This window comes from Petromyzon marinus, chromosome 10 (assembly GCF_048934315.1).
Source record: "Petromyzon marinus isolate PM22_M1 ecotype Great Lakes invasive population chromosome 10, UKy_Petmar_22M1.pri1.0, whole genome shotgun sequence".
Taxonomy (NCBI): domain Eukaryota; kingdom Metazoa; phylum Chordata; class Hyperoartia; order Petromyzontiformes; family Petromyzontidae; genus Petromyzon; species Petromyzon marinus.
Genome location: NC_133676.1, coordinates 5,061,274 through 5,075,975, shown reverse-complemented (window position 1 = coordinate 5,075,975; position 14,702 = coordinate 5,061,274). Strand labels below are relative to the sequence as shown.

The 14,702-nt window shown below is 46.4% G+C and overlaps 1 protein-coding gene across 3 annotated transcripts; it reads left to right on the top strand.

The window, feature by feature from the left end:
* The first annotated feature begins 473 nt into the window (after positions 1-473).
* LOC116941056 (transmembrane protein 106B-like) lies at positions 474-14,406 on the top strand. 3 transcript variants are annotated; one of them, XM_032951653.2, is made up of 8 exons: positions 474-827; positions 5,894-6,116; positions 8,466-8,529; positions 10,046-10,205; positions 11,152-11,292; positions 11,432-11,469; positions 12,058-12,111; positions 12,795-14,406. In XM_032951653.2, exons 2-8 carry the CDS (start codon positions 5,990-5,992, stop codon positions 12,931-12,933), a joined length of 723 nt encoding a protein of 240 aa, XP_032807544.2. In that variant the 5' UTR covers positions 474-827; positions 5,894-5,989; the 3' UTR covers positions 12,934-14,406. The 3 variants fall into 3 exon arrangements, with proteins under 3 accessions (XP_032807544.2, XP_032807543.2, XP_075922187.1); XM_032951652.2 differs by having other exon boundaries at positions 475-858; XM_076066072.1 differs by lacking the exon at positions 474-827 and adding an exon at positions 3,195-3,273.
* The last annotated feature ends 296 nt before the right edge of the window (positions 14,407-14,702 follow it).

Genomic DNA, 14,702 nt, shown 5'->3' with positions numbered 1-14,702 from the left:
CTCTATCCGGTTCCACGTTTAAAAATACAGCAGCACCGCATGAACAAGGCCACCGTGTGGTGGGGTGTTGGCTACCAACACACTACAGTAAATTATAATTCTACATGGCTAGCCAGAATATTTTTTTTGTTAATGTATGTGTTGCAAAGCCGATATAGCAAAGATGCACGGCCCTTACTTAAAGGTCGCCCAATGTTCCTCTGAAAATAACGCATTCGCTTCTTTAAACGAAAGTGTGCCTAACACTCCAAATGGGCTTCCTTGTGAGACCCCTTTCAATTACTTAGAACTGAGCACCTGAATTGAGCCTTCACGTTTGCATGCAGCCTGATCAGCAGTTTCCCCGCGATCGTCGCACTGAGCCCCTCTCTGATCTCTGAGCGAGTGAAGAAGTTCTGCCGCAGTTGAAGTGGTGGCACTCAGCCACCGCGAGGCACGCACGGGGTGGGGTTCGATTGTTGGCACACACCCACAAGCGCCGCTCGGCACGTGATAAGATCGGTGGCTTTGAGGCCACGGGTTACATTTCCGTTTCGGTTCACAGGAAATGGTTCACGAGTACAGTTCCCGAGTTGCGCACGGCGTGAGGGTTGTCGTCCCCCCCATCCAGCCCTCTTCGTGAGCTATCCGGGGAACTTTGCCTTTCGTGTTTGTGAGCTGGCGTTACTCTGGCGCGCACGCGCGCGCGCCTGCCTGGACGTTAGTAACAACCCTCCCCCGTTCCCCAGCGTTCTTGGTGTGGGGTCACACAGAGGTACACACATCCTCGGCGTGCCGAGATAGCTGACCATTTGGTGGGAGATTCAAGCAGCAAGCAAACAAAGCTGGTGAGTCGAGGAGGCGGCTAACCAGCGCCATGTAAGTATTCACTCCACGACGAGTGGTTGTGTGTGGTTTTAAATCTTGGCTCACAAGGCCACCATCCCGTTTGCGTTTTGCCGTTTTTGCTATCGCGACGTTTTTGTTGTTGTCGAGACAATATCTCCGGTATCGCCGGAGCAGAATAAGAGCGTTAGCTCCGTCGCATTAAACTCCCTAAGCCGCGCAGCAGCAGCAGCAGCGATCGGCGTGTTTCTCGCTCTCCAATGGTCACGCGCCTGTTGATGGCCAAGGGGCCCTCTTTGTTTGACCTCTGAGCAGATTTCGCCATTCCGGTCGGGGCGGATTTGGTGAAGATGTGGGGGAAGGGTTAAGAAGGGTGCGTTAGGGGTTCAGACATCACTCGCCGATAATGGTTAGGTGTGTTCCAAAGTGACTTGTTAAAACAAAAGCACGATCCACTAATTACGGAGCCAAACGAGCGTGTTCATTTATCTGCGAAGCATTCAATAGAATAAAACAAACGTGTCCAGGAAAGCCTCACAACGTCTCATTACGTGTTATTGTTTAGGACGATGCTGTTTTGTTGAGATGTTTGCGTTAACCTTCCCCAATGTTTTATGTGTGTGTGTTTTATGATGGATCTGTCGGGTATTGGAGGGTTATGCTAAACATTGACATCGTGCCTAGACTGTGATCGAAAATGGATGCACCAAAATGAAACTTGTAATGCAAAGAGATGGAAAACGTGGCGAGTCGAGCAAGTCTTGCTGGCCAGGACTGCGAGAAAATGGTGGTCAGAGCCAATTTTACTGACACCAAATAAATGACTTCGGATTATTTCAAAGGCCCTGTCATCAACCCAGTGGGATACTCGTGTCTGTAAGGATCTTAATTGCTATGAACGGACTCGACTCGCGCCATCAGACCGTGCTACCGTAGTTTTATGCTCCGCCACCGCCGTGGAAGATGAGGAATTAGCAAAACTACACGAAGCGTAAATCTCTCTGCTCAAATCCTCTCGTCGTGGTGGCTATGATACCTCGACATTGGCGCATGTATCTCATGAAACACACTGCCGTACACAAGAACAGGATAGTTGGCAGGCATTTTTTTAAAGACTGCTAATTGGTAATATATTTTTTGTATCATAAAAAAATCAACTCGTATGATGTATTTGTTTTGTCTTTCGCAGTGTTTTTTGTGAACACCGCGTGAGCTCGCTTTTTTATCTGCACATCGGTATCGAATGCACCTTGTGGTGGTTATTTATTACAGAGATCAGCACCACAAATATCCTCCGTGTAGCCTTAACACTGTTGGGGCAAGGGCTATTAGCGAGCACCTATGAAGGTAGGAACGACAAACGAGGGGGTGGGTGGCCAGCACCACGCCCGACCGCCTTGTCTCCCTAGTAGCGATGTTTACACGCCATACCAGGTCCTCATTTGAGGCTAAGTTGACCTAGGGGAGGCCCAGGACTGGTTCAAATAATCGTCACTGGTGTTGGCCATGAGAGGGTTCATAGCACAGCGCGCTAACTGCTGCGCCACCGCTCCCCACAACAGACAGACACGCACACACAGACACACAGATACGCACACGTCAAAAGAGCGTGCCCCGTAATGGGCAAGGGTCAATATTCATTCTCCTTCCATGTGTCGTGGCGCACTGCCATACAAATACATGTGATGCTTCGTCATACGCATCGTGTCTCGACACACTCGTCAACAACATTGCCTTTCAAGAAAACCAAAAAAATCGGAAGACGTTTCGGGCAATAGCCCTTCTTCACAGCATCATGTGCGTGAAGAGGAGTCGGAGACTGGTTTACGCATCTGGTTTATTCTTCAACCCACAGGCACACTCGTTCCCAAAACCAACCCCGAACATGCGTCTCGCAGCCCCTTTTAAACCCAATCTACATTCTCGTCTCGCACGCCGGGTCCGTGTGACGTCAGTGACCTTTAACCCTTGCCCCCCGTCTCGTGGATTCCCGTGCGTGTGATGGGTGCATGCTACGCTGAGTGCGGAGATTTCATGTCTGCGTGGTGCGAGTGCGTGAGGATGGCTCGCAGATCCCTTACATGTGTATTATTACAAGTGTGTATTCCTTTTACAAGGCATCAAGTCTGCGTTAACCACACATACTTGTGGCAAAACAAGACGATGCATACACTATAATACTATATGCATCATCGATGCATATATTATTATAAACATGCCCTGATAATTATCACTGAGTCTTCAAACGATAATTATCAGGGCATGTTTGATTGCATGTTTCGCCACAAGTGTGTGTGTGGTTAATGCAGACTTGATGCCTTGAAAAAGGTACCTGTTTGGTGTTTGAACCTCGTGACTTCGTTTATTTCCAGAGAGAGTAAACAACCTTGATTTGAAGCTTTCGCGACTGCAGGAATCCAAACTCGTTGGTTCTTTCGGTAAAGTCACGTAAGTAGAAAATGAAATAAAAGAAAAATAATAATAATCATGTTTTGTGCAAATAATGTTTTTATTTTTTATTTTTTTTACCTACGTGACTTTACCGAAAGAACCAAAGAGTATGGTAAACAACCTCTTCTTAAATTTGCATCATTTTGGATACATTCCTGGCAAAAGGGGTCTCCATAAATATACAAGAGTGTGTGTATATAGAAGTAGATATACATCAGTATTGTCATCACAATTAACTGATCTCGTCCTCTATAACGGCCGTGACTCGCAAAGGCTTCTCAGAGAACGTTGTTTCTCAACAACAATAGAAGCCACGATCCATCTATTGTTGGGTAAAGGTCTCTCAAAGCTGCTGCCATCCCTCGCTGTCATGCAATAATGGTAATATAAAAGGGAACATTGTGTTTTTTAATCGATGAAGGCTTCACTGAGTCTTCAAACTATATTTCCACTCTAGATTCATGTTTTTGCCAATTCCATTATAGATTAATTTCTAGTGGATTTCGTGGTTGTCTAATGTTACTCATTTGCCAGTCTTGAGAACCTGACCCAAACACACACCCTGCCTTGCTCTTTAAAAAATGAATTCAGACAGCAAATACGTACATGACGCTTTAAAGGTCAAACTCAAAAGTTCGACTCTGTTTGGTACAAAAAAAAACACATTTGTTGCAATCCCATTGAAGGCGATCCTCATTCTACTCTGGAGAACTTGTTAACATGAACACCACACACAGCTGCAACACGTTCCTCCACCAGATGGTTTATGTTCGGACAGAAGCTACCGCCGAGTGCGTTGACACTGGCCTGATCAGAATCAAGGCACAATAATATTTGTGATACTGCAGTAGACATAACCCTGCACATGCTGGACAGGTGAACGTGACACACAGTACAATGTTACATTGTGATGCACACTCGTAGAGCTGTCTTGACAAAAAGTAGGGCAGTAGTTGGAGGTCGAACACGCACAAATGTTAACCCAAATAAGTTTGTGATACGTGAACAAGATCGAGACACATAGTTTAGAGACACAGTAGCAATCCCATTGAAGGTGTTCCTCATTCTACTCTGGAGAACTTGTTAACATGAACACCACACAGCTGGTAAACACAATACAGGCGTGTCTCGTCTAACGAGCGTTATTTTATACGAGAATTCGCTAGAACGAACAATTTGAATTTAGAGCCAATTTGTTTGCAAAACGAGTAAAATGTTCGCCCAACGAGCGGAGACCGATCCATAAATATGCTTCCCCGTACGGCAGGGGGCGCACTGCGGCCCGCCAGTTTGTTTACCAGCTGTGCTGTATGGTGCTGCATAGTGAAGCGCGTGTTAGGGGACATCCATTTAGTAGATACGCAAAAATCTGTCAAAACCTGACCCCCCCCCCCCTCCCTGTACGCACGCGTACTTTTTACACCGCCCTCCACCACCTGCGTACGTACTCTTGACGCACCCCCTCCCACCCCCCCGAATCCTATAGAACGGCCGATATTTAATCCACGCAGAACGATCAAGGATTAATCATATTAACCTCATCATTAGACCTCCTTTGCCAGTACCAAAATATAATAATAGGGTTTTCTCCCTTTTATATTAACCTGTTTAAGAAAACAGTCCACCGCCGGACGATCTAACTCATTTGAAGGCCAATTTTGACAAATTATTCTCGAGGCTTCACCCCCCCCCCCGCTTCGTATGCGTACATTGTCAGTAGACCCCCCCCATACCCAAGCGTACGCATTTGGGTTAACCCCCCCTCCCCCCTCCATGCGTACGTACGAGATGGATGGCCCCTTATCATGGGTGGCTGGGTGGGTTCCGGGAGCGGTGGTGCAGTGGTTAGCGCTACGAACCCGGCGATCCGGGTTCGAGTCCCGCTCGCGGCCAACACTGGTGACGATTATCTGAACCGGTTCTGGGCCTCCCCTAGGACGACTCTGCCTCAAATGAGTACTTTGTGTGGTGTGTTAAACATCGTTACTTGTGATACAAAGGCGGCCGGGCGTGGTGCTGGCCACCCACCCCGTCGTGTACCGTACCGGCCTTCATAGGTGCTCGCTAACAGCACTTTCCATAAGTCTGTTGAGGCTGCACAGGGGATCTTGCACTGTGGTTCTTCATGTTTGGTGTTACATTTGATGTATTACTTTATTTAAAATTATCGTGCTGTCTATTTCTCATGTAAAACGGCACATTTTGGGCCTGACACGTGGCCCAGCTGTTAAACACGGCAGTCACCGGGACAACGATGGTCGTTTGACAAGTTTTCGCTTACTGACCAATTTTGGCAGAACGTATCTTGCTCGTTAAGCGAGACACGCCCGTAGTTTAAATGTTGTGTTTAGCTACACACATACTTCACAATGCTCGCCAGTGTGAGTTCGTGCAGGGCTAGGACTGGTTCAGAAATCACCACTGATACGTATCTTGGCCAGGTATTAAACTCGGGCCACTGGTAAGTGCGGATTGTGTGAAGGGGGGGGGGGTAGAGGGGCGAGGCCGCAGGACTGAATCTTACATCACTTTCCGCACCTGTTAGCCATGGCTAGGAATCAAGCTCGAGTCGCAGCGCGCTAACCACTGCACCCACCGCTCCTGCGTGTACATACAGGTCAGCGAATTGAACCTGCGTGAAGCCCAGCGGTGGGGGTGGTGCCCCTGTAGTGGCTGCGTCTCGCTGAGGGCGTAGTACTTCCCCCGGAAAAGGATGGAAGTCGAGGAGTGCAACGCTCAAGCCAGTGAGACGTCAACACTGCTGGGCATATTGCCCAGGCACAGCTACGCGTGCATCAACAACTGCCCCACGTGCCGAGGCACTGGCCGCGTTCCCAGAGGTGAGATTCCTGTGCGTTGAAAGACAGTCCAGTACTTCGGCAACTGCTAATACTTTTTGCACAATGTTACAAGGGATGAATGATTTTGGTACTCGTTTCATGTGTGTTATTTGATACCTGTGGTTTTCCGGCTTACGCTATCTTTCATTCTCTTTTGATGGGTTCTGTTGTCATCCGGGTACAACAAGTTTAACAAAGTATCGCGAGTTGATGGCCTCAGCCTGATCACCAATGATTGCACATACGAAGAAGAAGAAGAAGAAGAAAAACACTTCCGTCACATTACATTTGGTTTTGCAACTTCGTTTAGAAAATGCAAACAATTTAGAATTTTTAAATATCAGTTTGACTCGAATGCAACAAATACAGTGAGGGGAAAAAGTATTTGATCCCCTGCTGATTTTGTACGTTTGTCCACTGACAAAGAAATGATCAGTCTATAATTTTAATGATAGGTTTATTTGAACAGTGAGAGACAGAATAACAACAAAAAAATCTAGAAAAACGCATGTCAAAAATTTTATAAATTCATTTGCATTTTAATGAGGGAAATAAGTATTTGACCCCTCTGCAAAACATGACTTGGTACTTGTTGGCAAAACCCTTGTTGGCAATCACAGAGGTAAGACGTTTCTTGTAGTTGGCCACCAGGTTTGCACACATCTCAGGAGGGATTTTATCCCACTCCTCTTTGCAGATCTTCTCCAAGTCATTAAGGTTTCGAGGCTGGTGTTTGGCAACTCGAACCTTCAGTTCCCTCCACAGATTTTCTATGGGATTAAGGTCTGGAGACTGGCTAGGCCACTCCAGGAGCTTAATGTGCTTCTTCTTGAGCCACTCCTTTGTTGCCTTGGCCGTGTGTTTTGGGTCATTGTCATGCTGGAATACCCATCCACGACCCATTTTCAATGCCCTGGCTGAGGGAAGGAGGTTCTCACCCAACATTTGACGGTATATCGTCCCTTTGATGCGGTGAAGTTGTCCTGTCCCCTTAGCAGAAAAACACCCCAAAGCATAATGTTTCCACCTCCATGTTTGACGGTGGGGATGGTGTTCTTGGGGTCATAGGCAGCATTCCTCCTCCTCCAAACACGGCGAGTTGAGTTGATGCCAAAGAGCTCCATTTTGGTCTCATCTGACCACAACACTTTCACCCAGTTGCGCTCTGAATCATTCAGATGTTCTTTGGCAAACTTCAGACGGGCATGTATATGTGCTTTCTTGAGCAGGGGGACCTTGTGGGCGCTGCAGGATTTCAGCCCTTCACGGCGTAGTGTGTTACCAATTGTTTTCTTGGTGACTATGGTCCCAGCTGCCTTGAGATCATTGACAAGATCCTCCCGTGTAGTTCTGGGCTGATTCCTCACCGTTCTCATGATCATTGCAACTCCACGAGGTGAGATCTTGCATGGAACCCCAGGCCGAGGGAGATTGACAGTTCTTTTGTGTTTCTTCCATTTGCGAATAATCGCACCAACTGTTGTCACCTTCTCACCAAGCTGCTTGGCAATGGTCGTGTAGCCCATTCCAGCTTTGTGTAGGTCTACAATCTTGTCCCTGACATCCTTGGAGAGCTCTTTGGTCTTGGCCATGGTGGAGAGTTTGGAATCTGATTGATTGATTGCTTCTGTGGACAGGTGCCTTTTATACAGGTAACAAGCTGAGATTAGGAGCACTCCCTTTAAGAGTGTGCTCCCAATCTCAGCTCGTTACCTGTATAAAAGACACCTGGGAGCCAGAAATCTTTTTGATTGAGAGGGGGTCAAATACTTATTTCCCTCTATAAAATGCAAATCAATTTAGAACATTTTTGACATGCGTTTTTCTGGATTTTTTTTGTTGATATTCTGTCTCTCACTGTTCAAATAAACCTACCATTAAAATTATACTGATCATTTCTTTGTCAGTGGGCAAACGTACAAAATCAGCAGGGGATCAAATACTTTTTTTCCCTCGCTGTACTTCTCCCTGTGGTTGAAAGTGCTTTGTCCTTTCTGGTTGGACCAGAGGCCACTTAAAGGGATGTCAAAAATAGCTCTGTGATGTCCACTTCCGTGGGCCGTACTAACACAAAAGGTCGCACTGCTGTGTGAGATATCCAAATGGATTCTCCGTACCATGCCATGACTCTGATAGCACAATTCTGATCAAATTTGGGGGGAAAAGACTGAATATTTATTTTAAAAGACCAAAGGTCCTTTGGGCTCTCAAGCTTAGGGGCATTTTCCATCTTATCATGTGTACGAGTGAGTTGCATTAAAAGTGTATTTACAGCGCCCTGTGGTGCACTATGCAATATCCCCCCTGTATGTCTCTCCCGTCTCTCCCATGTCCCTTGTGTAATGGCAGACGAGGCGAACAGGCTGGTGGCACTGATTCCACTCAATGACCACCGCCTCAAGCCAAACAAAACGTAAGAGCGCCGGACCTCCCAAGACCAAGAAGCCAACACTGCAAAAAAATCTAAATTTGGCAATAAGTGTGATCCCTAACTCTAACAAACTAGCCAATCATCTGCTTAATGCTCACTTGCAATTACTCTAACCCTAACCTCACGTGGAACACATTGACAGGTGGTTGATGTTAACTACCTCGTCTCGTATAGAGGAGGTCGTGGGTTCCATCGCGACCCTGACGCCTGCTGTATATTTGGAGTTTGCATGTTCTCCCTGTGGTCGCGTGGATTTCTATCCAGGTCCTCCGTTTTTTTCCCTCCACATTTATAAACGTGCGTCTAGAGTTATTTGGCTGTGATACATTTCCACGTGATAAGCCACTTCATTGGGCTATCATTTGTGGCCATGTCGCTTCTGAAAAAGAGCTATATAGCTCAGTGGGCCTTATGGTAAAATAAAAAAAATCGTTTCATCGTTTAGTTTTTCATGTTTTTGTTCACTTTTCAGGCCTGCTCATCACGGCATCTCATACTTTCTCCGTCGTATGTCAATGCAGCAACCGAGCAGCTCTCTTTAAGCAGTGGGTGCTCTGTTTCTTGAATGCGTGTACATTCTACTCTGCACGCACTCGCGTGAGCCTAGTGCTTTGTTGACCAAGTCTGAATTTATAAATGAGCATTCGGAGATGGCTCGGAGTTAAATGCCAAGAAGCCGCCTGTGCTTAAACCAGGTTCTTAAGAGGAGAGAGAGTTGATAGTCTCAGCCTCATCACCAATTGCTTAATTTGGCAAGAAAGCCAGCTCTTGAGAATTAAAAATATAAATTTCACTGACATTAAATGAATTCTCCATATCGGGGCAGGTGGGAGCGTGCTGCCCCCTATCGCGTGTTTCGGAGGTCACTTGAAGGAATCTCAGAGGGATATGATATTCGCTTCTGCGGGGTCCGATTGCAAAATCAGGATATAAACTGGGGGAAAACACGCAAGCAATATGTAATATTGAAATATAATCTTTTCATTTACATTGTGCTTAAATGTCTTAGCATACATATCAAAGCACCTTACGCCACATCTCATTTCAAACTTTTTGTAGACCCCCAGTGGCAGCTGTCCCTGTGTGGCACGAGATGGCTCACTTGTCAGCACTGGCAAACAAGTGAGCATTAAATCCGCCAATAGGGGTTGATGGTTGCAACATATAATCTGAATTGAATAATTTTGAAAGTAAATTCTTTCCAAGTTGGACACGGGTGCCCACGCATGCATTGGCAGACTCTTTTCGAACGAAGTCACGGGATCTTTAACATCCACTGTGAAGAAGATGGCACCAATTTTACGGTGAATACTCCCAAAGCATTAACCGGGGGCAGCCTGTTGGTTTCGAACTGCAACATAAACCTTTGTGACAAGCTGCAAACGCGTCACCATCGGGCCGCGTCACGGGTTCTTTTCTGCTCGGGGTGGGGTGTCCCGCGGCAAGTTGTGTGCGCGCGATGCCAGCCGTAAGAGAAATGCATCCCCGTGCCCTGCAGGTTGCAGTACGTCCTACTCTCCATGCTCATTTGCCTCGTGACGTCGGGGCTGCTCGTCTTCTTCATATTTCCCCGCTCGGTGCTCGTGAGCAATGGGGACATCGAGTCCGTCTATGTCTTCTTCAGCGAGAACGGCAATACCGTCATCATGAACGTAACGGTACGTTACCCCCGTCGTCTCTCGGCACAGAAAGTGTCCTCGGCAGTGCTCTTGTTTACGTAAACGTGTTTTGGATAGACGCGCAAAATATTGCACGGCTGTAGGTGTAAGGACTGGTAAAGATTGGTAATCGCGACAAGGCGGACTGTGGAGGGTTATGGAAGACCGCATCGTACGTAGCCAACTGTGCACATCGGAGGTACTGGGAAGAAAAACACACTAAAACACAAAAAGCAATTCTAAACAAATGAGTTTTCCATCTAGATTGAAAAGTGCATAGCTTCAGTGACTTCCGAACAATTTGGATTTGAGAAACACTGGTCTAGAAGACACGCTACTAACGAGGCAAGGAATGAACTTTCTCTCATCCTGTTCTGTTCTGTATATAATCATGAATAAGAAATGTAACTGCATATGAAAAGTTGCCTTTATTTACCCTGGAAAGCCTCACATTTTCCAGACTAATTTTTACACGCTTTTTATTAACTCACTCTGGCTGTTGTTGTCGTCATTGTTGTTGTTGTATCCTCAAATCTTGTAACTCAATTTTAACCCACTTCCCAATGTGGTATCGACTGAAAACTTGGTATACTTATGTCATACTGATGACAATACTATATTCTATCATTAAAAAATAAAAAACAACCTTTTTTTAAAACATATTTTTTTATATGTTATGTTTCGCCTTGGGTCTAATTGTCCACGCTCAACTGATGTTGGCTGTAAATCACCACCGGTCCCTTACGTTATGGCAAGCTTCGGGGCCACTTCCTGGAGTCGTGGAGTTCTTCCATTAATAGTACGGTACATTTCATTAAAGCGTGTTTTTAAAAAAGTTTTTTGTTAAATATTACTTATTCAGGAGGGACTTGCATTGAGATATTTGGTGATTTGTGGTGGTGGTGGTGATGTTGATGATGAATTGGAACTTTTGTTTCCCACACAGACCAGCATCGTCATCGAGAACAGCAACTACTACTACATCGACCTTTACAGCACGTGCATTCAAGTTGAGTTTGGTCACAATGTGCTGAACAAAACCTGCTTCGAAAAGGGCCTTGTGGTGAAGCCTCATAGCCAGGGTCAAGTAAGAAGAGCACGCAACATTTCCAACACGCGTTCCAACACTGTGTTTCGGGAACATGTGCTGTATGGCATTGTTCTAATGTAGCTTACCAAATGTATTATATTTTTTGTCCCTCTTAACCTCTTGGTTTCTTGTTTAGGTAAGACTATCCATTATTCTGTCGATATTTGGGATATAGTAAGTATATTTTGATATTTTGTTTGCACACAATACAGATGATATAATCCATCATGCACAATAGAGCCTCGCCGAGTATCTAAAGACTTCTTTTCAGGAAGGTCTTGCTACTTTGGGATGTTTACACAATTTCATGAATCAGTGTTGTGTGGCTTCATGTGGGAGGACAGCAGAGTGTCCAGAGAATCCCCACCACGCATACTAAATTAAACCTTGCAGCTCTTTTTCAGTAGCGACCTGGCCACAACGAATAGCTCAACGAAGTGGCTTATCCACGTGGACATTTACAGCGGGCAAATGCTCTTAAACGCGCGTTTCTAAATGTGAAGGGAAAAACCGGAGGACCCGTATAGACATCCACGCGACCACGGGGGGAGAACGTGTAAACTCCAAATTATCCAGCGGGAATCAGGGTTGGGATCGGTCCCACAACCTCCTGTATACTAGGCCAGTTAACATCTCGCCACCATGGATGGATTAAATAATCCATTGCCATACTGCCATCTCCTAGAACAACCTCGTAGCCCTATGTACACAAAAACGCACACCTATACTGAGAGTGTGATTGTCACCATTCTTGCCTTTCAGTGAATACTGCACCAAGCCATCAATCAAGGTCCACAACGTGTTCTTCAAACTGCAGTAAGTGGAAATGTCACCCGTTTAAAATTATGCCTTGAATGCAAACGAACCTTGACAACGCAGAATTGCGTACGCCGATTTGGGTGAGTGTTGAGGTGGGGAGCGGTGGTGTCGTGGTTAGCGCTCATTGCTCACGGCCAACACTGGTGACGATTATCTGAACCGGTCATAGGCCACCCCTAGGTCGACTCGGCCTCAAATGAGTACCTGGTGCGGTGTGTAAACATCGTCACTAGGGAGACAAAGGCAGTGGGGCGTGGTGCTGGCCACCCACCCCCTCGTGTGCCGTGTCGACCTTCATAGGTGCTCGTGAACAGCACTTGCCCCAACAGTCTGTTACAGGCTACACGGAGGATCTTTGGTGCATGGTAAGTGAAGGCAGTAATGTAAGGTTAGCACGCTGCACTACGAATCCCGAAATCCAAGTTCAGTTCCCACTCGTGACCAACGCCGGTGACGATTATCCCGGACCAGCACTGTGCCTCCTCTCGGTGTGTTCAGCCTTAAATGAGTACCTGGTGCCACGTGTAAACACCGCCACGAGGGAGACAAATGTGGCCCGGGCATGTTGCTGGCCACCTACACCCCTTGTGTGTCGTGCCGGCCTTCATAGGTGCTCGCCCTGTCTTTTTCAAGGCTATATGGCGGATCTTTTGTCTTTCTGTTTGCTTGGCCCTGTGTAGCACGACGGCTGTCATGGATGTGTTGAACAACCACCAACAGAAGTCGACCATCGACGACTTCCGTTATTTCGACTGCGGAAAGAACGTGACTCATCCCGTGCCTATCCACATGGAGTCGTGGCTGCCAAAACGCTACTAATGACCCCCCCCCCCCCCCTTTCTCTCTGGCTCATTAGTACTGACCAATAATCCTCGTCGACACCTAGTCACTTGAATTTGTTGGACAGATCGTTCAAGATTGCCACGTTATTTTTTCGTAGAAGTTGTAGGCAGTAGTTGTATTTGTTTAATCCAGGGGAGGGGAATGTCTGGCCCGCGGGCCGTACAAGGCCCGCGAAATCATTTGGGTCTGGCCCTGCCAAGGCATCCGCAGGCGGGACTCGAAATTTAATAAATCTAGGAGCAAACCTGGAAAAGCAGTTGCGAGTAGCAACATCATCAATACCAGCTAACATCATCAATACCAGCTAACATCATCAATACCAGCTAACATCATCAATACCAGCTAACATCATCAATACCAGCTAACATCATCAATACCAGCTAACATCATCAATACCAGCTAACATCACCAATAGCAGCTAACATCGTCAATACCAGCTAACATCATCAATACCAGCTGACATCATCACACGCCTCGCCAAAGAGAAGCAGTTCCAGCCATCCAATTAGGGGTGAGTTCATTAAGTGTTTGACCAAATATAACAGGTACATTTTTAAGTTGATAATTTTGTATGGCCCGCGAATGATGTCATAAATATCCAAATGGCCCTTGGCAGAAAAAAGGTTCCCCACCCCTGGTTTAATCTAACATGAGAAATCTGCGATGACCATTGTTCCACCTCGGAGGCCGAGCCTACATGGCCTTGCATTCCCAGGTAGGCTCCCATTCGTGTACGGATCAGACTGAAATACACCTTAGCTACCGATATCTGATAAGATCGGGGCACGTTTAGGTTGAGTTTGTCAACTGCTTTAGGCCCCCTAGAGGCTGGTGCAAATCCGGTAGCGCCTCTTTGCAAGCCAAAATATTGCCAACGTATTGAGGACAGCGTTTTACAGAGGGGAGTGTCTTTAAGAGGACCACGCAAATCCAGCTGTCCGCCCTGTGTCTCGGGTTGCACCAGCGTGTTGTTCGGCACGATGCCCGACGTTTCGTTTCACTTTTTAGGAGCTTCAGGTACAGCCTAAATAATGCATCAGGGGAGAGCTACAGGATGAGGTGTAAAACTCTATGCAATAGGAGGACAAGCAAACTGCTGGAGGTCACTTTATAAAGTTTGCAGCATATCTGCTCTTTTCGATGCAAGATTGACTAATTTATGCGTTGGGTGCTGCTCTTTTTTATCGCGCATAATTGTGCAAGACGAAATGGTTTTCTGTTAATTGCATGTGTAATTGTATTCTGGGAGCATTATTTACCACATTTGTGTGAGAGATTGTTGTGAGTTAAAGCGAATCCAGGATGTGATGTGATTTTTAAACTAGTTTTCACTGCACGTACTGCGTCAAAAAGAGTTACGTCACTTTCTATGCACGTGTGGTACTGGAGAGAACATTTTCTGTTACTTTTTTTCAATAAATTTTCACTGGTGACCATTTTAAAAACGTATACCGTGTGCAGTGCTTGCTTCCTGCGCAAATCAAAATTGTTTACGTTTACCCGAACGTTTCGGGTAATGTTTTTTTCCCATTGGGTTCCGCGTCACACTCGCCACCACCCGCATCTAGGCCCGACCCAAATATCTCACCGTTCCGTGACGTCAACAAGAAACCTCCTGGTTTGAAGCTTTCGTGACTGCAGGAATCCATACTCTTTGGTTATTTCGGGAAAGTCACGTAGGTATAACGTGACTTTACCGAAAGAACCAAAGCCTAACGAAACCTCCTGACCGCACAGGACTGGCC

Coding starts and splice junctions, on each gene's coding strand:
- LOC116941056 (XM_032951653.2), top strand. CDS start 5,990: ATGGAAGTCGAGGAGTGCAACGCTCAAGCCAGTGAGACGTCAACACTG. Junction 6,117..8,465: donor CACTGGCCGCGTTCCCAGAG/GTGAGATTCCTG, acceptor GTGTAATGGCAG/ACGAGGCGAACAGGCTGGTG. Junction 11,470..12,057: donor CTGTCGATATTTGGGATATA/GTAAGTATATTT, acceptor CTTGCCTTTCAG/TGAATACTGCACCAAGCCAT.